Source organism: Camponotus floridanus, unplaced genomic scaffold (assembly GCF_003227725.1).
Source record: "Camponotus floridanus strain SB8 unplaced genomic scaffold, Cflo_v7.5 scaffold2, whole genome shotgun sequence".
NCBI lineage: Eukaryota > Metazoa > Arthropoda > Insecta > Hymenoptera > Formicidae > Camponotus > Camponotus floridanus.
Window position 1 is genome coordinate 6,316,074 of NW_020229325.1, and position 25,470 is coordinate 6,341,543.

Here is a 25,470-nt window from a genome sequence, read left to right on the forward strand (position 1 = left end):
TATTTTTAATATTTAAAAATGTATACTTTCGTATTTGTTTATTCATATTGTCATTAAATTGGTTATTCTTCTCGAATGCGAATTAATAATATATATTTGTTTAAACAAAAGATTTTTACTGTGAATAAATGTAATCAAATTAATACAATTTTTATTAAATAAATGTAATAAAATTAACGCTTTCTCGAGAAATTCCTTCATAGCGACGATCCGAATCATCTTTTTCCTCGCGGAAAGATTCGCTCGATCAAGAAAACCGTGCGTGTGCGGCATTAATCACGGATTGTAGTACTTCTGGCCGTTACTAGAAAGAGATATGGCCATCGTTCAATGTTGACAATTCACATATTCGATTCTTCTATTTTTTCTTTATAATTCTCGAAATTGTTCGACTGCGTTCGTTTTACATCGGCAAATTGTGCAGTATAAAGATTTTGCAAAATTGTATGATTAATAATAATCTAGCACGTAGATCTTTTTAAATTCTGATAAACAAACATATATAAACCCAAATGAAACAAAACTAAAGAAATTTTCATTTTTTTTTACAAGTTTATTTTCTTATCAATAAATGATTTGAATCTCCTACGCGTATCATAAAGAATCTTCTCTTTGTAATAATTTATGTATTAGAAATAAATTATAATTAACAGATAAATTTAAACCCCTAAATTATATTCGATTATTATATGGATTTTTTAAAATATATAGTTTTTTGACAAATGTAACATAAAATGTGTGTATACATCATGAAGCATATTGAGATTAATAAATTGATGCAAATTGCATTTGAATTAATATATCTTATAAATATTCTGTTTTTCGATAAAATAATAATATACATTTCGAATTAAAGAATTGTGCGCAACATGTACATCTCTATGCAATATATTTGTAAGTCTAATTAATTTAAACGTCTTGAAAGGTGGCACGTGACTGTAAATTATATACAATATTTTAAGAGACGATTCTTGAGCAATTTCAAGCATTCACAGCTGGTCCTAGTCTGGCGTGTGATAGAGGATTAAAGGGAGTCGTATTTCGAATTTCATTTTCTAAACACGTTGTATAAATATCGGCAGTGAGTTCACTCAGTGGAATCTCCTTGTCGTTCTTGGCAGCCTTTACGGCATCGTCCACTGATTTTCTGATTTCACCTTCTATCGTCTGTAACAGGAAAAGACAGTATACATTTACTTAAATCAATTAAACTAATAAGCAAATAAATTTCTAAATAACTGTTATATATTTTTTAACTGCGAAATCTCTATAAAAAATATTAACTGACTTTGATTTCATCCGCAGTGACGAGATTAGCATTCAGAATTCTTTCCTTGAAACTGGTCAGAGGATCTCGAGTTTGTCGGACTTCCTGCACCTCTTCTCGCGTACGATAGCTAGTTCCAGGATCCGACATGCTGTGTCCGCTATACCTATATGTCATGGTTTCCATAATGATTGGTCCTTTGCCAGATGTACAATGTTCTATAGCGAATTTCGTAGCTTCCCTCACGGCTAATACATCCATACCGTCTATCTGCATGAAGAATTTAAAAGTACACAGTAAATTTTATCGACGAGATAAAATGAGAAAAAGAATTTTTTCAGAAAATAAATATAATATACCCATATTCCAGGAACATAATCGCCTCTGGTGTAATAATCCGTGCTTGCAGCAGCGCGTTCCACACTAGTACCCATCCCATATCCATTATTCTCGCAGACAAAGATGCAGGGTACGTCCCACAGTTTTGCCATGTTATAGACTTCAAACACTTGTCCCTGATTGGCTGCACCATCACCATACAATGCTAGGCAGACCCCACCATTGTTAATATATTTTTGTGCAAAGGCTATCCCAACTCCCAGTGGGACCTATAATGCAAAGAAGAAAACTTTAAAAACTTGCACTAATAATATGTGTTATATTTCATTTTACAATCAATAGCTAACCTGAGCCCCAACAATACCGTTTCCTCCATAGAAATTTTTAGCATACATATGCATCGAGCCACCTTTGCCTTTGGCATTACCACCTTGTCTACCTGTGAGTTCTGCGAAAACACCAAATGGTTCTATGCCCATCAAATAGGTCCATCCATGTGCACGATAAGCCGTAATTACAGCATCTTGAGGTCGCATTGCAGCTTTCATGCCAACTGCGCAAGCTTCCTGTAGAAGACATAAAAGTACAACAGAGAGTTGAAGTAATTTTAAATGAGTACATGTGAAAAATACAAGATAATCCTTACTTGTCCAGAATATAAATGACAAAAACCCCGAATAATCTTTTCCTTGTACAAGTTGCCAGCAGCTGTTTCTATACGACGTATCGTATGTAGTTTCTTAAATAATTCGATAGCATCATCCCGGGTCACTGTAACTTGAGTGGATGGTCCATGATTCAGTTTGTGCAGGCGGTAAGGTTTGGTCTCGAAGGAGGCTTCAGTGGCATAGTTACTTTTCTTGCTAAAGAAAAATGAAGCCATCTGGAAATTTATTTAATTCAACGTTTATTAAATCTTGCAGCTTGCAAGAAAATAACAAAATAGCATAATGACACGTGCGACAATGTGAAATTTACTTATTATATGTCGTGATTTAGCGTGAGGATATTTTTTAAAAGTTCCAAAAATTCTGAACTTTTTCGTTAACATCAATTGTCAATTGATTCGTGAAACTCAATTTGTAAAATACATAGCAGCACCATTTATAAAAAGCTGCAGCACAATCGAATTTCGAATATAAATAATTACCTCGTTCCAGCTTCCAAACTAGCAAGAGAGCGAAATAATGAGGAAAGAAGAAGTCTCATAAAATATAGTATGTCGTATAAGTGAGGGAGAAAACAAATCTGAGATTCATAACGAGACTTTGATACGTAAAGCGCGATATTGCAAAATTAGAGGTCATACGATGCTCGTCACTCGCGTGCTCGAACTTACGTTCCGTCGTGACGATTGCGCGGCGACGTTCCTGATGCAGCTCGGTATCATTTTCTTTTCGAGGAAACGGCAGACCTGGAGTAGGAGAAAAAGAGTTCGCGCCTCGCACAATCGAGTCAAGCTATGTCGATGTTGCTCGTCCTCCGAAATTACCTTCGCCTGACACGGTCTAGGCTCGACAGTGAACTAAACAGCTGGTTGAGCTGGTGCACGAATTGGCATAAGTTACACCGAGCATAGGAGGCGCACTTTGCATAGTTTATTTACAGGAACGATTCCGCGAGCAATGGAATGCAGCGGATGCATCGCGAAAAAATTTTATTCGACTATCCTTTACGGATAAGGTCTTATTACATAATTCATTTTTTATCTCATGTTACGGCTATTTATCGTGTTGTGTAATGAAAAAAATTTTTATTACGTAAGACGACATTTGTCGCGGGCCCTGCAAGCGCCTCACGAATTTTTCACCCGCTTTGCAAGTCGAACGTTCATCACTGTTTTTAACCCTTCGTCACTGATAGCGCGAACGGTCACGTGACATCGGGGATTCACCGGCTGCACCTTTTATAATTGAAGTGAGACACGTGTACATGTATTACAAGCATTGAAGAAAGAAAGAGGATAGCAAAAAAAATAAAAAGATAAGCTATCTACACTTTCTTTCTGTAACTATAAAGTAGCGTTTCATTGACCAATAAGAACAAAGAAATTTTCGCTTCTTTTCCTGATTGGTCAGTCAAATGCTACTCCACGGGGAGAATTTTTGAACGCATCTCTACACGTCTCGATGAAACATGTGTGTTATGACATGATCATATGATTCTTCAGATCGCGTATTTTTCTTCGAGATATGGAAAACAATGAAAAGTGAATATTACTTGGATAATTCTTTTCTTTTTTTTTTTATAATTATTGACATTTTGTCTTTTGTGTTAAGTGAGATTTTGCAAAATTTCAGAAACGCGAGTTGAAGGTTTCGTAAAGAGATGGAGGACAATGATTCGTGCAAATATAACCGGAAAGTTGTCTCCTTCAAAGACTTTGGCAGATTTAAACTGTCAGAAAAAAAATACGACGATAATTCTCTCAACATATATACAGCGAGGCTGAACGATTTGCGAGAAGATATGATACATAGGGCGAAATTAAAATGGAGTAAGTACATTTGTGTATTATCAAGATCTTTCTTTGCTTGTAAGTTATCTATATTATTTTACTTTGCATATGTTACAGCCAACTATTCGTATATAGAGATCTCACGCTTGGCTTTGGAAGATCCAGAGAAATCTTATATTCTGATAGGAGTACTCTATAAGGATCAGAAACTAAAACCTTCTTTACTGCGTGAACTTAGCAAGGAATTACAGCTAAAAGTAGCTCAACCAAGTAAAAATTACGCATCTGCCAATGACAAATTATTTCTGGAAGATGAAACATTACGTATAAGATTAGTAGGAAATCATGTGAATGTTCAAGAAGTAGTTACAGGACTCGTCTGTGCTATACTAGGGCACGAAGAAAATGGAACACTTTGGGTATATTTATGTAATTATTAATAATTAAAAATGGGAATATACAATATGCCAATGTAATATAAAACTTTGTTCTTAGGTAGAAGATTGGTGTTTTCCAGGATATTGCCCGAAACCTTGTATATCAAGTGGCTCATTGGTGGAAAATGCAAAAATTCTGCTAGTTTCTGGATTAAATCTTGTTAATAACACAGATCAGCTTAGCTTAGATTTGCTTTCGGAATGGATAACTGGGATGGCAGGTTGTATCAATGCACAAGAGGAAGAAGCAGTAATTGCTAGAGTCATCATTGCTGGTAAGAAAGCTAAAAGCATATTTTCTAATTGGCAGTAGCTTAATTCATGTACGAATAATGAAATGTTTAGGAAATAGTATTTGTGATTCTGCAAAGATATACTATCATAAAGGCTACCATGAAACAAAATCGTATGATCAACACAAGATTAAAGCAGACATAACAGCGATGCATAAGCTTGACTCTTTCCTTAGTACTATCCTCCATTGCTGTTATGTTGTGCTGATGCCCGGAGAATTCGATCCTGCCTGCAATTATAGCATGCCTCAGCAACCTTTCCATCCTTGTACTCTGCAAAAGTCGGCCAGGTAGCAGTTATTATGTTTGCAGCCCGTCAAAAGCTTCCATTATGTAATACTATTCAGATATAACGCAGGTTGAAGAGCCTGCATGGTGCGACTAATCCGTGGATCGGAGATATCGGAGGTCGTATCGTAGCCGGTTCTTGTGGTAGACCGATTGCGGATATCATGAAAATCGCTGGATTATGCGAATTATCTTCGTTGGAGTGGTTGGAGCGGACTTTGATCTGGCGACATTATGCTCCAACTGGTCCGGACACTCTTCCGATTCACCCATTCTTCAAAAATGACCCGTTCGTTATGAAAGAATGCCCGGATATATATTTTGCTGGAAATATGGATGTATATGATACGAAATTGATTACAAGTAAGAGAATATTTTTTTATCTAGTTTGATTATTAGTTCTATTGTTCGCGGAATAATTCATACTGAATATATAGCTGATGAAGGACAAACAATAAGGTTAATATGCGTTCCAAAATTCTCGGAAACGAAGACAGCAGTACTAGTCAATTTACAAGACCTGACGACACAGTCCATTTCATTTGGTGATGGCTGATACAGTTGTATTATATTATATAAAAAATAAAAAATTACCGTGTCAGGGAAATTATGATGATAAGAATAGATGTATATAATTTTGGAATATAAGAAACATAAATTAATATAAAACTTTACAGGATCTTTTCAAATATATAATTAAATTTATTGATTTAAATATATATATTATATATATATATGTGTATAGTAAATATATATCATTATTTTTAGTTAGCCCGTTTATCTTTGTATATATCTTAATGTCATACTTAACATAAAGTAATTTATAATGAATAATTAGAATATATATTATAAAGCAATAACAAATAATAACATTCTTATTTCATAATGCAATTCGCGAATATACATATATATAACTTTTCAATTAATTCTTCATATACATATACTTTATATATATATATATATATATATATATATATATATATACTTAGATGTATGTATGTATGTATGTATATATATATATATATATATATATATATATATATATATATATATGTACATAAACATACACATTTATACTTATACATAATGTTTCTGGATGATTTTGTCTTTGCAGCTTATTAAAAATAATACAATATATCGTATATCTGAAATAAAATATTTTAATATTATTTATATAATATTTTTTTACTCGCTTCTGCATAATGAATATTTTTTGGCACACATTTAGTATTTTCTTAAATTATTATATCAGTCATAAAATATATCATTTCGCTAAGATTTACACAGATGCGTTAATTTTTTTTAACGCAAACGCATGCACGGATTAAGGAAGGAAGACCAGTAGTCAAAGAGTGCCGCTCGCTCTCATTTTACTTCATCTCGAATTATCATTTAGTGCCGTAATTTCTCATAGACCTGTAACATTATCCTGATCGTTTTCCCATCGCGAATGCTTACTCTGATAAAAGTTCTGAGTTTCCGAAGCGCAAGATCTGGAGGCGATAGGAATATTCATGCGAACGGTGGTCGATTCTAATCGTTGCTCGCTGTTCGACGCATCTTGAATTTCGGAGCCGCTCGTCTGCTGATCCTCCTCGCTTCTCATGGCGCATATTACATCCGTAAGAGCCACTATATAATTCTTAGCCAGAGTTAGTGTCTCGATTTTGGAGAGCCGTCTCTCTTTCGTAACGTGCGGGATCACCTCGCGTAGAGACTGGAAAGAAAAACAGATATCGTTGATTATATAAGATTATTATTATATATATATATATATATATATATATATATATATATATGTTATATGAATTTATATATAATATATTATATGAATTTATATATAATATATATTATATGAATTTTTTAATAAATGATTTTTCAAGAAACAGAGACATGAAAAGATGTCTCCCTGATTTTCCCTACTTTCTATAATAATTTTTCTTTATTGTGATTTTGTGTTATTAATATGTAATAACATATTTTATCTTGTATTCACACACTTGAAATGCATCGTTCAAGCTATGCATTCGCATGCGCTCCCGTTCATTGCTCTCCAGCCTCCTGAGAGTTCTCTCCCGCGCCGTATTCCCTCTGGGTGGTTTGGATAATTTCAATCCCGATGATTCCGTTTTTCTCGCCGCTCGTCGCACGCCTCTACCGCTCTGCGACGATTCCGTAGACCACTTTGTCTCCCACGTGTTCTCATTTGTCACCTTAGATCGCATAATATACTCCTTTCTCCTGATGAAACAATAAAAATTGCACTGTATGACTGCGAAGTGTTAAGATCTTTTAAAGACATATTTTTCTATATTTACATATGTGTATATTCTTTAATTTATATTATCTGAAATTTTGAATTGAAAAAGAAAAATGAAGAGTTAAAAATTGATGCTTAACTTTTTTGTAACTTACTTTTTGCGAATGTTTTGCGGACTGGATTGTTGATTAATCACTGTGGAAAAGATGATGCGTGATTCTTCTTTCACAATTAATGCCGTATTCGTAAATTTAATGCATTTTAAATAGTTGTACGACGGACGCGTCAAGATTTTTTTTTTAAATTTGAACCCGTCGTAGCTCAATGCCGCGTGTACTTGTTGAGCCACGCTGGAACAACGACTGACGTCGCGACGTCGGGGTGCGGCCGGCGCCGCCTTCCACCCTCGGTATTTTAATACGTACCCTGTGTTCTTTTTTTTTTCAATAACATTGAATTATTTCATCGATATGTATTTGTGCAGTATATTCTAACAATATAAAATAACAAGAAATTACTTAATTTTAATATGCAAAATAATATTCCAATATTTAAGAAAAAAAATACTATATAAATTGTTATAACTCAACGCTATTCGCGTTTATTTTTTTTTCAAAAAATCTCGCATTACCGATATTTTCTCTTAATATTATTTCAAATAAGTGTATTTATAATTTGTTCTTTTTTTTAATCACTTTATTTGTTGATCGTAGAAAGCACGCGAAAAAGCAAGCCGCGAGTTGTCTTATGTCTTGTACACCCTGTACATACAATGTTCCAGTATCTATATATGCGAGCGGGCTACAGGTGGGCGTATGACGTAATTCGCCCACGCGGACCCCCCTATCTGTCCATTATCGCTCCGCTATCAACAACTTGGGGATGACGGGGGTTTTAATATGGATGCACACCTGTTCGAACTTACAATTCGCATTTGATGATAAACTTATTAAAAAGCTTTTTTTGCAAATTATGTAACAGTAAAAAAGGAAGACAAGTTTTTAATCTAATTAAATAGGAATTAAGACAGCAAGTTTAAAAATCTATTTATCTTTTCGTTTTATTTGTTCATTTTACATTTACCACAACAAGCATCTGTCTTCTCTAATTCAGATTCCTTATGATTAGCAGTCCATGGCCCTAGACTAATGGTAGCGTAAAAATCCATAGGATATGGTCGTTCAATATCAAATTCGGCCATCCTGAGGGCGACAGCACCTTCATACGGTGTAAGGAATGGTTTCTCGAATGCAACGCCCCAGTCGATGCTCAATCGTGGACACGCAACCTCGAATAAAATGCAATGATACAGTTCAATATAATACGTCTTTCAAATTACAATAGGTATTAAATTATATCAAACCGATTAAAAAATTTGTTCGTTTTTTTCTTTATATATAGCTCATTAAAAATTTTATATATATCAGTTACTTTTTTAATTTGTCTCATATCTCTTCATTAAAACAAAAATATTAACGGAAAAAACCGAATAAAAATTTTTATCAATCTGATATGTTTCTCCTATAGAAAAAATCCTACTTGTATAAAAGCATCGATGCCTTTAAAGAGCTTGATCTTGTCCGGAAATATTTCCGAAAGCAGTATTACAACGTTTTCCTTTCCCAAGGTGTCAATTCTGTTTTGCAAGGTCTTCAGTACATTAGGATTGCCCTGTCTGCCTAAAGTGCCGAGTATTAAAGCATATTTGTCAGTCTTTGCAGCGCATTGTATCGCCTCATATCTGATTTTCAACATCCTCTCATGATCGTAAAATTCCTCGGTTAATTTTTTCGCGTATGGATCGTATTTGAACGCTTTCAATTTAGGATTGGCAATCATAGCAGCTTCCAAGTGAAAACGGCCGTCTCCTATGTAAATTATTGCATCAGCACAGTGAACTTGTGGAGCTGTGCATCCTAAAATCTATAAGAGGAATTATCTATCAGTATTATCTTATTCTCTACATGCGTAGAAAAAATATATTGTAGGTACTTCTCCAGGACTAAGCGGCTTGCTCTGTGGTACTGAAACTTCATATCCTTCTCTCCTCAGTTCTAATGCTACTGCTTGTACCGTTGTAACAAACTGTATTGTACTGATTAACGCCAACTTTGTGGTGACTGGTAGAGAGGCTTGCAAACAATCCACGCAATGTGCAATATCAATTTTTATATTGACAAACACATAAAGTACTTTGATATCAGCAGTCTGATCTACAGGTATAAGGCACGAATGTCCATAGTGAATCAGAAAATCTGCGTCCAATGCTCGTGTAGTGTAATCATCCACACAACAAGCTCCTGCAATATGATATTGTAAATTATAATACTGTACATATAATTTGCAGATTGAATTAAAATACTTGTCTATTTACCATAAGTTACATCGGCCATAATAACAGTCTCTGCTTCAGTAAAGTCTTCGATGATATCGGCAATAGTTGTGGCATACATTAAAAGACCTTCTGGCATTTGGAGAACCACTCTCTTCGCCTTGGCCTCCTTGATCCTCCATATCGTCTTGTGTATCTCGAAATTATAATTGGACGGTAAAGCTGCTATAGCAGAGTTTAATAAAGGATCGTTCAAGAGTTGTTCAGGAATTTTACTGGTTTTCATAGGAGCCTTGAAAACTTTACGCACAGGTTTCGCCTTGATAACCACCACGCTGTCGCACTCAGTCATCTTCCCAAACTAGTAATTAATTAAATTCTCAAAAATGTTTTAATATACGACTTATACGTAAGCGTTACGTCGTATTTAAAAAATAATCATTGCAATATATTTAATACGAGAAAACTATTTAACACATCTCAGACTTCAAATTTTCAATATTTATTCATATTATTTTAAACAAAATTAGAAATAACTTCGACTATTTTCTAGAAAGCAGGTTACGTTAATACCATCAATGTTAGGTTATGAAATATGTGATGAACAAAATGTTTTGATACTTTAGCAAAATGTACTACGACAAAAGTATGCTCATCGAGCCGGGAAACAAAATTACCAATGAGATACTAGCAAAAGAGACAGACATAAGCCTCCCATGTAGCACCTCTCTCTCTACAGTGGGCGCTCGCCTGTCTATCGTGATGCGCAGTCCATTTTAAAAGTCGATGATAGGTGGGATTCGATTGACCACGTCGCCAATTGGCCAATTCAAAATAGGACTCTCTGATTGGTTAATCATTGCTGGTTACCCTAGACACAGGTCGATAATTGGCTGTGGTCAAACGGGACATGGTCAAACGGGACGCTCCCCGATGATGGTGGTGATGTGGATATATACGTATTGTTTAGGAACCTTGAGTTATATATATATATATATATATATATATATATATATATAATATCCTATTTATTTTTCTAATATATAAAGGTACAATTTCATTGACGCTAGAAGCCAGCGGCAAATTAAAATCACTAAACATTCTCTAGATTCGACGTCAATAAAATAAAGATATATCGACCTGTGCCTAGGGTAACCAGCAACGATTAACCAATCAGAGAGTCCTATTTTGAATTGGCCAATTGGCGACGTGGTCAATCGGGTGCCACCCGTTGCTTCATTGTTCAACCAATGGTTGACGCTACTTTTTAGTGTCAATTAAATTGCACCTTTATTGTTCTAACCAACTGCCAGAGATAGATACATAGATAAAGTACATACCGTTAGTATTTTAACTGTAAGAAGGAAATCTTTTATCGAAATATATATTTGCTGTATGATATCTATTCTGTAAGTACTTTACCTCCTACTTTGTGTATTTTGTAATATTTTAAAAAGTTACTTTAGCAATATTTGAAACCATTTTGAAGTTTTATATATCCTATACGTAATATATAAAAAAACGTATCATCTAATTTTTGTAAACATGATCATAGCCCAGAGATTTGAATAACTTGATGCGAAATTCGCGATATAATTTTAAATCATATAATTTTCATTTTGTAATACTGCAATTTATCCATAATTATAAAACGTGTTTTTATTTGTATATGTATATATTTCAGTTTTCTTCCATAAATTCGTAATGGATACACTTAGAGAGGAAATTGTTGTTTATTTCAAAAGAAAAGATAAGGTCATGTCATTAATATCTTATATTTCTGGTAAATTTATGGAATTACCTATGGAAGATATACTAGAAGGAATTGAAAAAGAATTAATGCAACGGCAAATAACAATTTTGAATGATAAAGCAAAATATCTTGAAGATAAAAGAAAAATCGAAGAAGCAGTAGACTTTTTTATGAAAAACAGCCGATTAATTAATCAAAACGATGCTGCAGAAATCCATGGAATTACCAATGATCATCCATCCTTCCTACAAGAAGTTTATAATCGTAGTGTTCAAGGGGAGGGTTATCGATATAATAGGAAAGTAAACAAAAATAATACAGGCCTCACATATTACGACGAAGAATTACTTTTGATGGCATTAGAATTAGAATTTCTAGATAAACCTTGCTCTTGCAGGATTTGCTGTTTACTAAAATTATCAACATTTGCTTATGAATTTGTCAAAAAATATGATTACTCATACCCATCTGATTGGGATTTGAATGGGAGAGTAGATTTAAAATTTATAGAAGAATTTGAAATGAGAAATAATAGTGAAATTGCTAACATTTTCAGCAACAAATGTTTATTGCAATAAGTAATAAACATAGAACATTGCAGAAAATATTGCAATTCAGTATTTTGGAATTTGACTCAAATAATTAAGAATAATTAAATCAACATTGGCACATAAGAGCCACAGCACGGTTGGAGTGTAGGGAAGAAACAATACTTCTTTTTTATTGTAGGTTTATTTTAACAAAATTTTATTGTAATTTTGATGTTAAAATAAACCAACAATAAAAAAGAAGAAAGTGTTGTTTCTTACCTGCGCTTCAACTACTACTTCGTGACTCTTATGTGCTAATCTCGATTTAATTTTAGATAGTGCAATATTGCCATAATGTTACTGCCATGTCATGTGCCATATGGGAAGAGCCTTATATTATAAAAAAATAGATGAGTAATAACCAGAGTTCGGATCTCAATGCTTCGTATCCCCGTTTTCCGCACTCCAAATGCATACTAGCGGTCAAGCGCCGCGAAAAGCAGTACCGTTTCGATTTATCTAATAATTTTAGCATATTGTAGCCAACAAATTTTGATCTCCTTTGAAATTGAATTATGATTAAATATTGATACAAACATCTCGACATCTTTTCAGATTTATGGATTAATGAACAATTAATTTTGAATAAAAAAAGTAAAATGTTTGAAAAAGAAACAACATTTTATCGTTTTTCTTATAAATAATGACTATTTAAGTCTAAGATATTTTTTGCCAATAAAACGAAAATGTCGAGAAATGCTATTTTAATTTATAAATATTAATGAGTTTTTATGTATAATTAATTATGTACAATATTTTATTATTTTTGAACAATGATTGTTAAAAATATGTGTGTATTTCCTTACCTATCAATGTTTAAATAAATCTTTATATGTTATAAAAGAGAGAATAAATAATTTTAGATATGTATAGATTAAACATGTAAAATAAGAAAAAGTATGGAAAAAGAGAGAAAAAAAAGAGACAAAAGAGAAAAGAATAATCTTGCACAAGTAAATAGATTTTCGGGGATATTAACATTACATAACATAATGATATTTGCTTGTATCAATAACTTAAAATATTTTATTTCTTTCCCTCTGTTTTACTCTATTTTTGTAAAATTTTATTAATCGATGTATTGTTTATCAATGTTTATATTACAAAATAAATGTGAATAGATATTTCCGCATATATATAATATTTAAGTACTACCTGTTCCTTAATTATAAATTTCAAAAAAAGACAAAAAAGAAGAAAGACAGATTGACTTGTACATATTTAAAAATATAATGCATCTTTCGTATATGTTTATCCATATTGCTATTAGATTGACTATGCTTTCTGAATATGAATTAGTAAAATATATATTTATTTAAAAGATATTTATATAATGAACTGAATATAGTAAAATTATGTTTATTTAGTCGATTACTCTAACATATGTATATTGACATTCATATAAAAAAAAATACATTCTATTTCTTTTATATTAACAGAAAGGATAAAATTTGCTTTCAAATCTGCCAAAGATAACAAAAGTAATCTTCATTAATTTTTTTCTATTTTAAATCTTAAATGGATAAGTTTTGTTGGAAGATATTAAATAATTTTTTGGAAATAAAAATTATATATTATTATTTAATTAATCTTTATTTAAAACCGTATGACATATTGTAGATATTGACTCAAACAGTAATCATAAAAAGCAAGCAGAAAATTGATAATATTAAATTTAATAGGTATTAAAATTTTTAATAAAATGATAATAAAATGTTTGATTTTTAATAAAATGATATATAAACATCCTAAATATTTTTATTGCGAGAAGAAATTTTGATTACTGATAAAAAAAATGATCTCAGGTCCCACCGAGATTTGAACTCGGATCGCTGGATTCAAAGTCCAGAGTGCTAACCATTACACCATGGGACCTTTCTTGTAAACTGTTCTCCATATCATCTATTTTAGTATTTACATTCATATCAAACATTCATTTCATTCTTTATAATATCTTTTACTTTTTCTTTTTTCCTTTTCTTCCTTGTCTAAATATCTAAACTCTCTTTTCTATTATTTTTTCTTTTGCTTTCTTATCTTGTCGATCTTCGTGTTTGATCATTGATGAGATACTATTAAAGATCGACGGCCCTGGGTAAATTTTTGTGACCAGGAAATGGTGGGATATAATCTTTTATATAGTTGTCTAAGAATAACCATTTTATTGTATCAAATCATTATTGTATTTTTGATCATGCAAAGATTTTGTTATCTATGGTAGCATGCAAATTTTTTTTGGTCAATTTGATTAACCAATCAGGACTAAAAAGCTTCTTTTGCTTGATTGGTCAATTTAAACTTATCTAACCTAATCTGAATTCTTTAGCTTTCCATGTTCCATATTCCATGTGATCGCATATAAATAATTTCTAATCTAAACGCATCATGGATGCTCACGATCTTTTTAAAAAACTCTCAGCCGGCGCAAAATTCGATATAAAACGCTTTCGACATGATGCAGAAAAATTTCGGGTAATTGATTATTTGTTCCCTTTTTTCTTATTGTTAAGAGATCTTTCAATTCTGTGAAATTATCTTACATATATCTAGATTCTCTCTGTTAGAGATTAATTTCAAGTACACACACGTGAGTTTATATTGTACTATTTTTCAGATGGTGAAATCGAGCAAAAATGACGTGATCATTAAAAAAGAAAAGATAGACGATGAATTATTAAAGCCTGATAATAACGTAAAACGAAAACGTCTCAAGGATGAAAACGAAGATGTTGATGGAATAACATTATTAAATGAATTGTCAGTAGCGACAGATGGAAGTACAGAGTCAGTTAAAAAACGTAAAAAGGTGGCAACTGCGGACAAAATATTGAAGCTAGAACAAGAAAAGGTTTGAAATGGATGTATATAAATAATCAGAAAATTCCTCTATAACCATATCTAAAATTCTTTTTTTGTTCTGCAGATAAATCAAATGAGAAATGTGAATCGCATTTCAGTCACAGGTAGTCATGTACCTAAATTAATATTAGAATTTGATGAATTAAGAACAAGTTATCAAGTGCCAATAAACTTGTTAAAGAATATGACAGACAGTGGATATATATTGCCAACACCAATACAAATGCAAGCAATGCCAATTATGTTGGAGGTAAAGAAACATTTTTACAACAAGTTTGGAACTAAATTACAAATATTTCAGTGTTTTTTTCTATTATTGTAATAGGGCAGACAAATACTGGCTTGTGCTCCAACAGGCTCAGGGAAAACTGCGGCATTTCTAGTACCTATCATTCATAGTTTGCGGGGACCACAAAAAAAAGGTTTTCGTGCTGTTATTTTAAGTCCTACGAGAGAGTTAGCCAAACAGACATATAGAGAATGCCTAAAATTGAGTGATGGTTATGATTTTAGAATTCACATAATTGGTAAAATAAATCAGGCTCTTACCAAATATGGACCTTCAAGTTCGCAAAAGTTTGGTGAGTGCAATAAATATAAATAAATATAAAGATTTTGATAGAAACTTTTGATCTTTTATTTTTCTTTAACAAATCTGTTACAGATATTTTAATTACCACACCAAAGCGATTAGTTTTCCTTTTAAATCAAGATCCTCCAGCCATCTCATTAAACAAGTATGCCTTTTACAAACAGTTATAATCCATTGATCTATTATAATTAAATTTTTTTTAAATGCAATAATGGTTTGTTTTTACATTTCCAGTGTAGAATGGTTGATTGTGGATGAAGCTGATAAGCTTTTTGAAGAAGGAATACGCGGATTTAGGGAACAATTAGATGAGATTACAAGAGCTTGCACTAATACAAATTTACATCGGGGTATGTTTAGTGCGACCAACACTCCTGCAGTTTCAAAATGGTGCCGCCGTAATATGAAAGGACTCATAACAGTAACAGTCGGACACAGGTAATAATGATTAATATCATTTATCTTGATAAATTTGATTAAAAAATAATGAAGATTATTAAAATAACTTTTTTTACTTATAGAAATGCAGCTACAGATATGGTAGATCAAGAAATCTTGTTTGTTGGCAGTGAAAGAGGTAAATTGCTGGCATTTAGAAATATGATTCAGAAGGTATGTTCAATTTATTATTACTTATATATTAATTACTTAATTGCAATATTTTATTACACTTTGAGAATAGTATTTATACAGTTTTTAAATATTATCAATAAAGGGTATATCACCACCAGTTTTGGTATTTGTGCAAAGTAAAGAGCGGGCTCAAGAACTTTTCAATGAGCTTATATATGATGGAATTAACGTAGACGTTATACACGCCGATAGGACGACGACCCAGGTATAGTAAACGAGAAAGTACTCTTGTGCGTTCTGTGTTCGCAAGATTGTAATTGCACTATTTTTCCAGCGAGACAATATCGTACGTTGCTTTAGAGAAGGACAGATTTGGGTCTTGATCTGTACAGAACTAATGAGCAGAGGTATAGACTTTAAAGGTGTAAATCTCGTTATAAATTATGATTTCCCGCCGTCCGCCATCTCTTACATTCACAGAATAGGTAATATATCCAGTAAACTTAGGAAAGCATTGTCCCATTTTTTGAATTTTACGAAATTGACGCGCGTTTGAAATTATTCTCTTCCCCCTTTCCCTTCTATTCTTGCTGTTGTTAAGCGTATACTACCAAACTTTAACTTCTCCTTTGAATGTACGAATTATTTATCATATTGGTGGCGTATTTATCGTAAATTATTTTTCGTATTGGTGGTACTAACAATAGAGAAAAAGGTCACAGTCAAGTATTCATATGGACAGAACGATCGTTATCGGCTCACCTATAGCTACCACTGTAGTAGTAAGATAATATTGTCGCGATTGTTAGAAAAACGGGACAATGTTAATCTGCGGCGATCTTCTTTTTTGAATTCCTTTTTACGAAACAGGTCGTACCGGCCGTGCCGGTCACAGGGGAAAGGCTATAACGTTCTTTACTCGCCAGGATACATTGAACTTACGAAGGTGCGTGTATTATTCTGCCTTTTACATCTGTGTTATATGTATTATAATGAGGCAATGATGTAACTATGCACTCTTTTTCTCTTTTAGTATCGCGGCGCTTATGCGAGCGTCCGGATGCGATGTACCGGATTATATGTTGGCTATGAAGAAACACAGTAAGAAAGAACGGCGCAAGCTCGAGCGTACGGCACCTGCACGAGAAAAGATATTAACTGTTCCTACGTATAAGCAACGTAAGCGGAAATCACATGAAATTACAAAGAAATCAAAGCTTGAAAAGGAAATGTAGAAATGTAAGTACGATTATATGGTTTTTTTTCACAAGACATTGTGAAATAAATGCAAGATCTTTCTGGAAAAAAAAAGTATTTAAAAAACGATCTGAAAAAAAAAGAAATCTGTATAAATGTAAAGGATCTTGGAATTTTTAAAACTTTATATAAATAATTTATTCATATATATCATAATATTTATGATTTTATGTAATAGTTTTACATATAAATCCCTATTAAATATACATTATTGCATTTATTGCAAATCTTTAATAATCATATATACTTTTTAAATAATAATAATATAAATTTTATCAAAATACTTTGTCATGGCCTTGTATGCGGAGATTATTTTGAAATTCTGTTTTTTGGAAGATCTAGAAATATTATCACACTGCATATAACTATAATTAACACAGTAGAATGTCCATTTGTCCGAAGGCACGAATCAATGTTCAACCCCAACAACCTGTTTTATTTTTTTATTGCAGCATCTTCATTTCATTGCATGTTAGTAAGCAAATCTCACTAGCACTTGTATAACGCGGTTTATGTTTCGAACAACCAATCACATGGTAATTTCGGCATTTTATTTGCTGGCCATGGAAGATATCCTGCTGTCTTAAATACCCAATAGTCATATGTTACTTTAGCTATTAAACCTATTAAAAGTATTACCTCGATAGCAATAATATAATATATATAATCCGTCCAGTCTCCCGGATACACGCACATCTTTGACGGCTCTAGATCAATGACTTTTTCCTTTACATTTTCACACATTACTTCATCAGAATCCAATATTCGTGCTTGCAACCATGCCTAAAATGAAAGGAAATAAACATTTTTTTTTCATAGGATTATATATACATCTTGCGAGTTTTTTGTTTTATAAATATCATACCTTTAAATACTTTGCAGTATTACAGTCACAATGCAATTTATTGCCTCCTAGCCTGACCAAATTTCTCGAGATCATGAAATTTTTATTATGCGCACTTGGACTTAATATATATGTTGGCAGCTAAATATATATTACATGTATTTCAGATGTGCACTTGATGTTAAATTCGAGAATTAAATACATTTTTTTATACTCACTGATTTAATTTTATTATATCGTAAACTTAGTAGAGCATAATTATCCAAAAATTTTGAACCTTCCAGCTTGTTTATCGAAGAAATGTTATTATAGTCTGCAAAAAACTCTCGTAGATCTTCGTAACACGGATTAGTACTTAAGTCATCTAGAACAGTAATCTGGAAAAAAATCCAGGAAACTGTTAGCATTACACCAAAATTAACTGATGTGTAATAAAAGAAACATGGAATGTAATAAACATACATTATTATAAGAAACATTAAGAAGTATTGTGTTTTGTGGCAATTTCTCGGGTAATTCTGTCAATTGCATTCCACTGCAATCTACATTTACAGCGTGAGTAGGTGGTTTGCCATCAATAATATCCATTCTACTAATATCACATTGACATTGCCAGGTATCACCTTTTGGACATTCTGTTTGCAGCTGAAAGTTGAAACTAATTGAGATTATCTTGTGTGAAATCTTACAATATATATTTTATACATATATATTTATTGATACGTACAGAACTGAGGTAAAGCAATTGTGTAAGAGGTACACGTTCGGTGGTATTGAACCAATGCCATGTTGCCAAGGAAGAGCACACTGTCTCGTTTTCGCGATTAAAAGTGATTTGTTTTTCGCCTGTTTTATTGATATATTGATATACGTCATGGCACGAAAGTGTATTTGTTCCTACAAGGAAAGAGATATTAATACAAGTGTATCGTTTAATGGAGAGATATAATACATTGTGCCATTTATACCGGAAATATCTAGCCAGAATTCCCGACCGTTCATTATATTCAAAACTGGAAGATGAGTGAGGTTATTATAAGATAGATCCAAAGTGGTGAGTTGCGCTAATCGTATCAGCGAATTATTTTCTACCTCCATCAGCGCATTATTCGAGAGATTCAGGCACTGTGTGGGCGTCATCATGCGAAATTGCCCCTGCACCTTTTTAATCCTGCCATCGGTTATGGCCAGAGATTTCAGCATCCTCCAACGAATTTCATATACGTTAAATACATCCAAAGTTGCATTGCGTATATGTACATAACTTATATTTGAATGTGCAAATCCTAAGAGATAAGATTGAAATAGTAACAACAATGCTCAACTGCATGCCAAATGTCGTATATGTAAATTTAAGCTATTCAAATTACAGAGATTCAACAGAGATTTCTTGTGCATTACAATGCCCACCTATGCAAGAAAGACCATACTCTAAAGCTTGCCCATCTGTATTGCAGCAAAGTGCAGCATTGCCCTCGGGTTCGTTCGCGAGAGTGATCCTCTTGCAAGGACATCTACTCGAATCGGGACAGTCTGTTGGCGGTCTGTAAAAACATTGTTCTGGAAGAGAACTGGAGACTCCGCTCGATGTCTGCTGTTGATCTTCCTCGTCCGTACGTGCGCTGGCTACTCCAGCATACAGGCACATTATCATGGCTAACCACTGCATCTGCATACGCAATACCATCGATTATTGTCAAACAATTGCAGCTTTAAATAATTAATTAAATAATTAATCTATTGTTTTTATATAAAAGCGCAAGAACGATATAGTTTACCCTTAACTTTAATCGCTTCAACGTGTAATCCGCTACAAAGCTAACGATTCCCTAATAAATTAGCTTGCGCAGAGCGTTATTCTATGTATTAGCGGTGCGTCGTTTACGAGAGAGGGCCGTGTAATTAGCGCAATGCAACAGCGTGTTTTCCCCGTTCACGGGCTATAATTTAATGATCATACTCGATTACATTCGCAGACTTGATGCCTCGCACTATCGGGTGCGCACAAACGAATTAATTCGTTTAACCGCGGTCACTCAGCCACCGCGCTCGGGTCGCTCGGGTTGACCTGTTGATGAACCAAGATTGCTCGGTCGAGGGTTCGCGCGCGTTCATTACACTTTCTCTCTCTCTCTCTCTTTCTTGATTCGCGCGCGAGTGCGTCAATTAAGCGATAAACCAGGAGGGGTGGGAGGGAGAGAAAGAGGGCGACCGTGTGCGTTCTTATCAGTTTATCGAACGATCGCGATTCATTATCCGCTCCACGCGCGGAGACCATATATATGTACCCACCGTTTATGTACGGTATGTGTCAACGTTCAAATGCGAGCCCGCACTCGGAAGATCACGCCTTCTACGCGTCGCAGAATATCTTACACGAATGCATTGTTTCGTAATTGCTCTTTTTACGAAATATGTATTGACGATCCAACGTCTGCGCTTTAATGACTTCGAAGACAAAAAAGTGCCACTCGCGAGGTATGACGATAAGTTTTTTTTTAACCCGTTACATAAATCCCTCACGATTCACGATATAATCTCTACATTTCGTAAATATATATACCTATGCATATTTGTGACATTTTTTATCTATGCGCGTAATTGCGATTATGTAATTCGTGTGATCTGATAATTTTGTAATTTATATAATTTTTGTAATTTTGAAATCTCTCTCCGATTGGTTCCGCCATTTCTGGTCGAAGTGAATCTCGAACCAATCGGTAAAAAACTATGTCGATCGGGGAGACCTCCGTCGACTATTTGTGAAACTTCTCATCCAGTCTTGATGGAAAACACGAAAGGGAGAGAGAAATATAAATTATAAAAAAAAACACTTCGCGCGCTCGAGCGTAAATGTCAGAGAAACGTCAAATTCAAAACGATGTCATAAAAATTTAGCCTTCATTCTCGCGATAAGATTTGGCCTATCGACGTCGTTCGATAATATCAGATATGGATACGTGTCGATGTGACACGTATTGGCGATACCACGAGGACGAGGACGACGACGACGACGAGGACGACGACGACGACGAATGGTCAATTTGTAACCTACGGTCTCGTATTCGCGTATACGATTACCGCCTTATTTTCGTCATGTAATGTATTAGCGAGGGAGCGCAGCGATATGTCGAAGTAACGATGGACGACACGTATGAGCTGAACTTGAAGAATATAACTAGCTGGGTCGCGGCCAGCGCGTTAATTTTCGGCGCGGTTATACCCTACGTGCCGCAATACAAGGAGATCAAGAGGAAGGAAGATGCGGAAGGATTTTCCCTCTACGTTTGCCTCACTCTTCTAATCGCCAACACGCTCCGAATAATGTTTTGGTTCGTATACTTGAGAGACGCGTGTTTTTTTTTATCAGTACATTTGTTTACATACTGTATCTTTTGTATTTCCATCGTTTTCTATATCTTGATCGCCTGATAAAAATAAAGCGTATCGAATAAGATGTTCTTTAATTATTGTTACATCGCTTATGTCTTTATTTCAGGTTTGGCAAGCGTTATGAGCTTCCACTTTTATTACAAAGTTTACTTATGATTGTGGCGATGTTTGTTATGATTAAGCTTTGTATTAATGTACAAAACAGAACGCAGATAATCAAATCAAAAGAGCGTGTACTTACGGGTGAGTGAAACTCTATTATCGAGGAAATTGGATATATAATAATATATACACGTTTACGAATAGTTTTTTCTATTTCGCAGATTTTGAGGCTAGATATTTTTGGAAATGGACAGACTTCAAGTCCTACCTGGGATTTATGATTCTGTTTGCCAGTATAGGTGGTTTGTTAATGTATTTATTTATGGATATACCAGTGTTTGTGGAAGTTATTGGGTTTTTAGCAGTATTGATAGAAGCTATGTTAGGAGTTCCGCAATTTCTTCGTAATTCATCTAATAAATCAACTGTAGGAATGAGGTAAATGAGAGATTTAAACAGGAAAGAATGAAATATATCTGTACTATTCACCTCTATGAGTCAAATTAATATATTCCATTTTGATTTTAGTATAATTATGGTGGCAATGTGGACTGTGGGAGATGTTTTCAAAACGTGTTATTTTGTTTTGAGGGATACTCCTGTGCAATTTCAGGTGTGCGGTGCTCTCCAAGTTACGATTGATGTTGCTATTTTAGCACAAGTGTACCTTTATAAGACTAATAACAATCTACATACAAGAGCTCCCATAAGATCGGACTGAAGATTATTTAACAAGTTTCCTCATGTAGATCTATAGATGTAGATTTTTTATTCCTCAATACCAACAGAGATTTAACAAAGTCTAAAAATAATATATTTTTATATTGGCTAACCTCGACTGGAGGTGTATTTGAAGTAGAACGAGTTTTCTAACATTTACCAAACAAAGTGCAGTTAATATTTTGATAACAGTCTAATATTAAAAGAATGTATATATATATATATATATTTTGTCCTTTTATAATATTTACATTTAATTGCATTAAATTAAATATTATTAATTATATATTATATATATTCAACATTTTAAATATTATTAATTAAATTACATATAACGTATTATCAAATTGTATATATGTATTTCGATATTTTTTAATGAGAATATATAAACGAATGGCGGGAATTTAACACGTGTCGGTTGCTTAGTGACAAACTGTCAACAAAAAACTTTGTGAATGAGCAGACATGGCATACCTATCAATCTAAGGAAGGAATGGAAAATTTTTAACGTTACCGAATCGCTTTATATTCAAAATTTTTTAAGAGAAAAAGTAACTTTGATGTGTTAATTATTATTTTTCATTAGACCATAATTATTGAAAATTGTATATTTCAATTTTCCATCAGAAATGACAAGATGCATGAGAAACAAGATTAATTTAAAAAGCAGCAGTGAGTATTTCTCATGTCGCGTGAATATTTTGATTTGCACAGTTGTTAATGTTATAAATTGTTGTTTGCAGCCTACAATCAAACGGGACAGCGATATTACGAACAACTGGCGGCGTACAATTCGATGAGCATACACTTACGACGGATTTTATTGGCGAAGAGCGTAGTCGATACGAGAAATAAAAATTACTTGAAAAAAAAACAACAGTGCAAGGTACAAGAAACCAGCGATAAGAGAGCCTGTTCATGTCCGGAAACGATAGACGATGTGATTAATAAATTGACCTATGATACTCTGCATCATCCAGTGGTAAAGTTCAGCTCATAATTAGCAAGCTCTGAGAAATTATAATGTGAAAAAAATGTGTGACAAACGATTGCACGCACAACGATTTTTCAATCATTAATTTGCATAATTTCGAAAATTATGAGATAAACCATATAATAACAAGTCATAATTTTAAATTGATACTTATAAATTTTGGTTTCAGGATATATTAAGAATGAATTTAAATCCGAAGCATTTAGAATGTTGCAATTATAATTTAGATCGTCTGCAATCGAGAACTTGCAGTGGCCGAACATATTATGAAGAAAACGATCGAATAGCTCATCGATCGACCTCGAAGAATCGAAGAACGGTGTCACCGGTGACGATATGTTCGTCGAAACGTAAAAAGTTTACACCGAATTCTGTTTCCGGAAAAGGATGGAAATACGTGCGAGAGACCCCTCGTATAATTGGTCCATCGACATGTTATTCGCAACGAAGGTAAAATCGCGTTTTAAACATTAAAATTTTACTACTAATTAGTTACTATAGTAGCTATTTACGCGCGTGCTTTGGATCTCAAAATTTGTTACTCTTCACAATTTTCCACACGCTTTTAAGAATTTGCAGTATTCTAAATTGTAATCGAATTGTTTATCTCTTTTCTCCATAGAAAATGCAGGTACGAGAAAGATACGATCTTCGTCCCTGACACAACTACTACATTAAATTCATCAATGTTTAAATCAGGCTCTCAATCCGTGATGCAAGAAACGAACGACCGTCACTCGATATCCTCGAATACTTCGCAGTGCTACGATTACGATTGTGATGATCAATCTGTCGAATCGAAGCTCGTTTCGAAACAATTCTTATCCCAAAAACACTTATCTCAAAAGGAAGAAGAAAAGAAATATATCAAATTCATTTATGATATTACCAAAGAAATAATACAGAGAGGTCTTTATACAGATCAGGAACTGCAGAATGTATTTAAGAAGCATATAGATCGATATAAAGGGATATTAAACATGGTATGAGTAATAATGTGTTATTATATGAAAAATAACGTCTCTCCAATATCTTATAACTTAAAAAAAAGTTACCGACATCTCTCAATACATTTTTAAGTCGATTTTATTTTTAATATACAGATTTTCAGCAAAAAGTTTTGTACAAATTCCTTTGTTTCAGAATAAAATGCTATACGAGATCTATCAATTAAAGATCTCTTTGAACATGACGGACGATACAGATGATGAGCTAGAGGATCTGATTCACGCGCAAAAATTATTGACTGTATCGGAGATTAGGCCGCCTACACCGCCAAAGGTTTTGAATGACAATAAAATAATGGAAAAGCTGGAGTCTTATCGGAAAATGACTGAGAAATCGCGCAGCCAAAGAACAGTGACGCTGGTCGATGCAAATCCCGATTTATTCGTCACGGAGAGAGACGTACTAATGTCATTAGTGGAAGTGGGCATCGATCCCAAACAAGTTCAACATATATGTAAAAACCTGCGTCACAAGAGCAGAGTAGACATGGTAAGATAATTTCGAATCTCTCGCGTTACCAAAATAACATTTGTCATCTCTTTCCTATCTAGATGCAAACGACAGATGCAGAGGCGTATCCTTCATATCCTTTGGATTTGGAAATAGACAACCTGGAGGAATTGCAAGATAATGATAAACAGGTTTCTCCCAAGGTCGAAACAGCAGAAAGTGCCCGTAATTCTATCGATAATTCGCCCAAGTCCTTAGAAAAACAGGAAGCTAATTCTTCGAACCTAGTGCCCGAACAACAAGAAACAGTTGAAGTGGAAGAGAAGGTAGAATCTGAAATTATACTCGAAAATGACAAGATGGATTCGTAAACTAAATTATTAGATATTTTGCGTTTTACCGGAAATTCGTTTCTATTTCTGTTGCCAAGAAACATTTGCTTTCTATGCAATAATCATTATATCGTTTTTGTACATATATAATGTTTGAGTAATTTATTGCATTCGCAACGAAATAAATATTAGATATGCAATTTTTTAGTTCATGCAAAAAATACGATTCGCTTGTCGGTTTTTTTTACGATGTTAATAATATAATACAGAAATCAAGATATACATATTAGTTATTTAATTATGTCTTTTTATTTGTATACATATGCCTC

The 25,470-nt window shown here is 33.5% G+C and overlaps 8 protein-coding genes and 1 non-coding gene across 16 annotated transcripts; 4 read left to right on the plus strand and 5 right to left on the minus strand.

Annotated features, from left to right (window-relative positions):
- Window positions 1-534: 534 nt before the first annotated feature.
- Window positions 535-2,996, minus strand: LOC105255443 (probable pyruvate dehydrogenase E1 component subunit alpha, mitochondrial). 2 transcript variants are annotated; one of them, XM_011264739.3, is made up of 6 exons: window positions 2,946-2,996; window positions 2,253-2,489; window positions 1,954-2,172; window positions 1,627-1,875; window positions 1,289-1,537; window positions 535-1,167 (listed from the first exon to the last, which is right to left on the minus strand). In XM_011264739.3, the coding sequence occupies exons 1-6, from the start codon at window positions 2,994-2,996 to the stop codon at window positions 982-984; spliced, it is 1,191 nt and encodes a 396-aa protein (XP_011263041.1). In that variant the 3' UTR covers window positions 535-981. The 2 variants fall into 2 exon arrangements, with proteins under 2 accessions (XP_011263041.1, XP_011263049.1); XM_011264747.3 differs by lacking the exon at window positions 2,946-2,996 and adding an exon at window positions 2,757-2,899 and having other exon boundaries at window positions 982-1,167.
- A 718-nt stretch (window positions 2,997-3,714) lies between these two features.
- LOC105255431 (DNA polymerase delta subunit 2) lies at window positions 3,715-5,762 on the plus strand. Of its 2 annotated transcripts, none has more exons than XM_011264717.3 (7): window positions 3,715-3,815; window positions 3,907-4,103; window positions 4,182-4,483; window positions 4,560-4,776; window positions 4,847-5,084; window positions 5,153-5,445; window positions 5,520-5,761. In XM_011264717.3, the coding sequence occupies exons 2-7, from the start codon at window positions 3,935-3,937 to the stop codon at window positions 5,636-5,638; spliced, it is 1,338 nt and encodes a 445-aa protein (XP_011263019.1). In that variant the 5' UTR covers window positions 3,715-3,815; window positions 3,907-3,934; the 3' UTR covers window positions 5,639-5,761. The 2 variants fall into 2 exon arrangements, with proteins under 2 accessions (XP_011263019.1, XP_011263027.1); XM_011264725.3 differs by having other exon boundaries at window positions 3,717-3,815; window positions 3,886-4,103; window positions 5,520-5,762.
- A 548-nt stretch (window positions 5,763-6,310) lies between these two features.
- LOC105257742 (class A basic helix-loop-helix protein 15-like) lies at window positions 6,311-7,801 on the minus strand. The gene is made up of 3 exons (XM_011268574.3): window positions 7,498-7,801; window positions 7,083-7,323; window positions 6,311-6,799 (listed from the first exon to the last, which is right to left on the minus strand). The coding sequence occupies exons 2-3, from the start codon at window positions 7,305-7,307 to the stop codon at window positions 6,491-6,493; spliced, it is 534 nt and encodes a 177-aa protein (XP_011266876.2). The 5' UTR covers window positions 7,308-7,323; window positions 7,498-7,801; the 3' UTR covers window positions 6,311-6,490.
- A 583-nt stretch (window positions 7,802-8,384) lies between these two features.
- On the minus strand, window positions 8,385-20,484 carry LOC105257743 (2-(3-amino-3-carboxypropyl)histidine synthase subunit 1). 2 transcript variants are annotated; one of them, XM_025408067.1, is made up of 5 exons: window positions 20,479-20,484; window positions 9,717-10,035; window positions 9,335-9,642; window positions 8,882-9,265; window positions 8,385-8,630 (listed from the first exon to the last, which is right to left on the minus strand). In XM_025408067.1, the coding sequence occupies exons 2-5, from the start codon at window positions 10,024-10,026 to the stop codon at window positions 8,403-8,405; spliced, it is 1,230 nt and encodes a 409-aa protein (XP_025263852.1). In that variant the 5' UTR covers window positions 10,027-10,035; window positions 20,479-20,484; the 3' UTR covers window positions 8,385-8,402. The 2 variants fall into 2 exon arrangements, with proteins under 2 accessions (XP_025263852.1, XP_011266877.1); XM_011268575.3 differs by lacking the exon at window positions 20,479-20,484 and adding an exon at window positions 10,248-10,321.
- Trnaq-uug lies at window positions 13,821-13,892 on the minus strand. The gene has a single exon. It is a non-coding gene; the product is annotated as a tRNA-Gln (tRNA).
- On the plus strand, window positions 14,328-19,787 carry LOC105257748 (probable ATP-dependent RNA helicase DDX52). The gene is made up of 12 exons (XM_011268585.3): window positions 14,328-14,489; window positions 14,632-14,865; window positions 14,941-15,126; window positions 15,202-15,457; window positions 15,541-15,613; window positions 15,703-15,906; window positions 15,990-16,080; window positions 16,184-16,306; window positions 16,376-16,526; window positions 16,912-16,987; window positions 17,075-17,280; window positions 19,600-19,787. Exons 1-11 carry the CDS (start codon window positions 14,403-14,405, stop codon window positions 17,274-17,276), a joined length of 1,683 nt encoding a protein of 560 aa, XP_011266887.1. The 5' UTR covers window positions 14,328-14,402; the 3' UTR covers window positions 17,277-17,280; window positions 19,600-19,787.
- LOC105257747 (protein halfway) lies at window positions 17,550-20,780 on the minus strand. 5 transcript variants are annotated; one of them, XM_011268584.3, is made up of 8 exons: window positions 20,706-20,780; window positions 19,553-19,811; window positions 19,111-19,428; window positions 18,870-19,039; window positions 18,605-18,787; window positions 18,361-18,519; window positions 18,164-18,283; window positions 17,550-18,081 (listed from the first exon to the last, which is right to left on the minus strand). In XM_011268584.3, the coding sequence occupies exons 2-8, from the start codon at window positions 19,809-19,811 to the stop codon at window positions 17,809-17,811; spliced, it is 1,482 nt and encodes a 493-aa protein (XP_011266886.1). In that variant the 5' UTR covers window positions 20,706-20,780; the 3' UTR covers window positions 17,550-17,808. The 5 variants fall into 5 exon arrangements, with proteins under 5 accessions (XP_011266886.1, XP_011266885.1, XP_019885075.1 ...); XM_011268583.2 differs by lacking the exon at window positions 20,706-20,780 and adding an exon at window positions 19,928-20,097; XM_011268581.3 differs by lacking the exon at window positions 20,706-20,780 and adding an exon at window positions 20,435-20,581 and having other exon boundaries at window positions 17,551-18,081.
- On the plus strand, window positions 20,286-22,516 carry LOC105257746 (PQ-loop repeat-containing protein 1). Its single transcript, XM_011268580.3, has 5 exons — window positions 20,286-20,620; window positions 21,253-21,474; window positions 21,642-21,778; window positions 21,859-22,075; window positions 22,166-22,516. The coding sequence occupies exons 1-5, from the start codon at window positions 20,523-20,525 to the stop codon at window positions 22,356-22,358; spliced, it is 867 nt and encodes a 288-aa protein (XP_011266882.1). The 5' UTR covers window positions 20,286-20,522; the 3' UTR covers window positions 22,359-22,516.
- On the plus strand, window positions 22,172-25,405 carry LOC105257745 (hypothetical protein). Its single transcript, XM_011268579.3, has 7 exons — window positions 22,172-22,250; window positions 22,985-23,029; window positions 23,101-23,339; window positions 23,521-23,801; window positions 23,974-24,334; window positions 24,495-24,848; window positions 24,911-25,405. Exons 2-7 carry the CDS (start codon window positions 22,987-22,989, stop codon window positions 25,178-25,180), a joined length of 1,548 nt encoding a protein of 515 aa, XP_011266881.2. The 5' UTR covers window positions 22,172-22,250; window positions 22,985-22,986; the 3' UTR covers window positions 25,181-25,405.
- The last annotated feature ends 65 nt before the right edge of the window (window positions 25,406-25,470 follow it).

Bases quoted from the DNA above. Each gene is read 5' to 3' on its own strand.
- LOC105255443 (XM_011264739.3), bottom strand. From the start codon at position 2,996: ATGATACCGAGCTGCATCAGGAACGTCGCCGCGCAATCGTCACGACGG. The intron at 2,490-2,945 runs GTAAGTTCGAGC...ATAAATTTCCAG, and splicing joins CGCAATCGTCACGACGGAAC to ATGGCTTCATTTTTCTTTAG. The intron at 1,876-1,953 runs GTTAGCTATTGA...TTTGCATTATAG, and splicing joins ACGGTATTGTTGGGGCTCAG to GTCCCACTGGGAGTTGGGAT.
- LOC105257743 (XM_011268575.3), bottom strand. The intron at 9,266-9,334 runs GTACCTACAATA...TTCCTCTTATAG, and splicing joins AGCCGCTTAGTCCTGGAGAA to ATTTTAGGATGCACAGCTCC. The intron at 8,631-8,881 runs GTAGGATTTTTT...ATTTTATTCGAG, and splicing joins GCATCGATGCTTTTATACAA to GTTGCGTGTCCACGATTGAG.
- LOC105257748 (XM_011268585.3), top strand. From the start codon at position 14,403: ATGGATGCTCACGATCTTTTTAAAAAACTCTCAGCCGGCGCAAAATTC. The intron at 15,614-15,702 runs GTATGCCTTTTA...TTACATTTCCAG, and splicing joins CCAGCCATCTCATTAAACAA to TGTAGAATGGTTGATTGTGG. The intron at 16,307-16,375 runs GTATAGTAAACG...CTATTTTTCCAG, and splicing joins CCGATAGGACGACGACCCAG to CGAGACAATATCGTACGTTG.
- LOC105257745 (XM_011268579.3), top strand. From the start codon at position 22,987: ATGACAAGATGCATGAGAAACAAGATTAATTTAAAAAGCAGCA. The intron at 23,030-23,100 runs GTGAGTATTTCT...TGTTGTTTGCAG, and splicing joins GATTAATTTAAAAAGCAGCA to CCTACAATCAAACGGGACAG. The intron at 23,802-23,973 runs GTAAAATCGCGT...TTTTCTCCATAG, and splicing joins ACATGTTATTCGCAACGAAG to AAAATGCAGGTACGAGAAAG.
- LOC105257742 (XM_011268574.3), bottom strand. From the start codon at position 7,307: ATGCGATCTAAGGTGACAAATGAGAACACGTGGGAGACAAAGTGGTCT. The intron at 6,800-7,082 runs GTGTGTGAATAC...TTTTCTTTCCAG, and splicing joins GCTTGAACGATGCATTTCAA to TCTCTACGCGAGGTGATCCC.
- LOC105257747 (XM_020029516.2), bottom strand. From the start codon at position 19,817: ATGCAGATGCAGTGGTTAGCCATGATAATGTGCCTGTATGCTGGAGTA. The intron at 19,040-19,110 runs GTATAAATGGCA...CTTTCCTTGTAG, and splicing joins ATTCTGGCTAGATATTTCCG to GAACAAATACACTTTCGTGC. The intron at 18,284-18,360 runs GTGAGTATAAAA...ATATATATTTAG, and splicing joins GATATAATAAAATTAAATCA to CTGCCAACATATATATTAAG.
- LOC105257746 (XM_011268580.3), top strand. From the start codon at position 20,523: ATGCATTGTTTCGTAATTGCTCTTTTTACGAAATATGTATTGACGATC. The intron at 20,621-21,252 runs GTATGACGATAA...GTAATGTATTAG, and splicing joins AAAAAAGTGCCACTCGCGAG to CGAGGGAGCGCAGCGATATG. The intron at 22,076-22,165 runs GTAAATGAGAGA...TTTTGATTTTAG, and splicing joins AAATCAACTGTAGGAATGAG to TATAATTATGGTGGCAATGT.
- LOC105255431 (XM_011264717.3), top strand. From the start codon at position 3,935: ATGGAGGACAATGATTCGTGCAAATATAACCGGAAAGTTGTCTCCTTC. The intron at 4,104-4,181 runs GTAAGTACATTT...CATATGTTACAG, and splicing joins TAGGGCGAAATTAAAATGGA to CCAACTATTCGTATATAGAG. The intron at 4,777-4,846 runs GTAAGAAAGCTA...TGAAATGTTTAG, and splicing joins TGCTAGAGTCATCATTGCTG to GAAATAGTATTTGTGATTCT.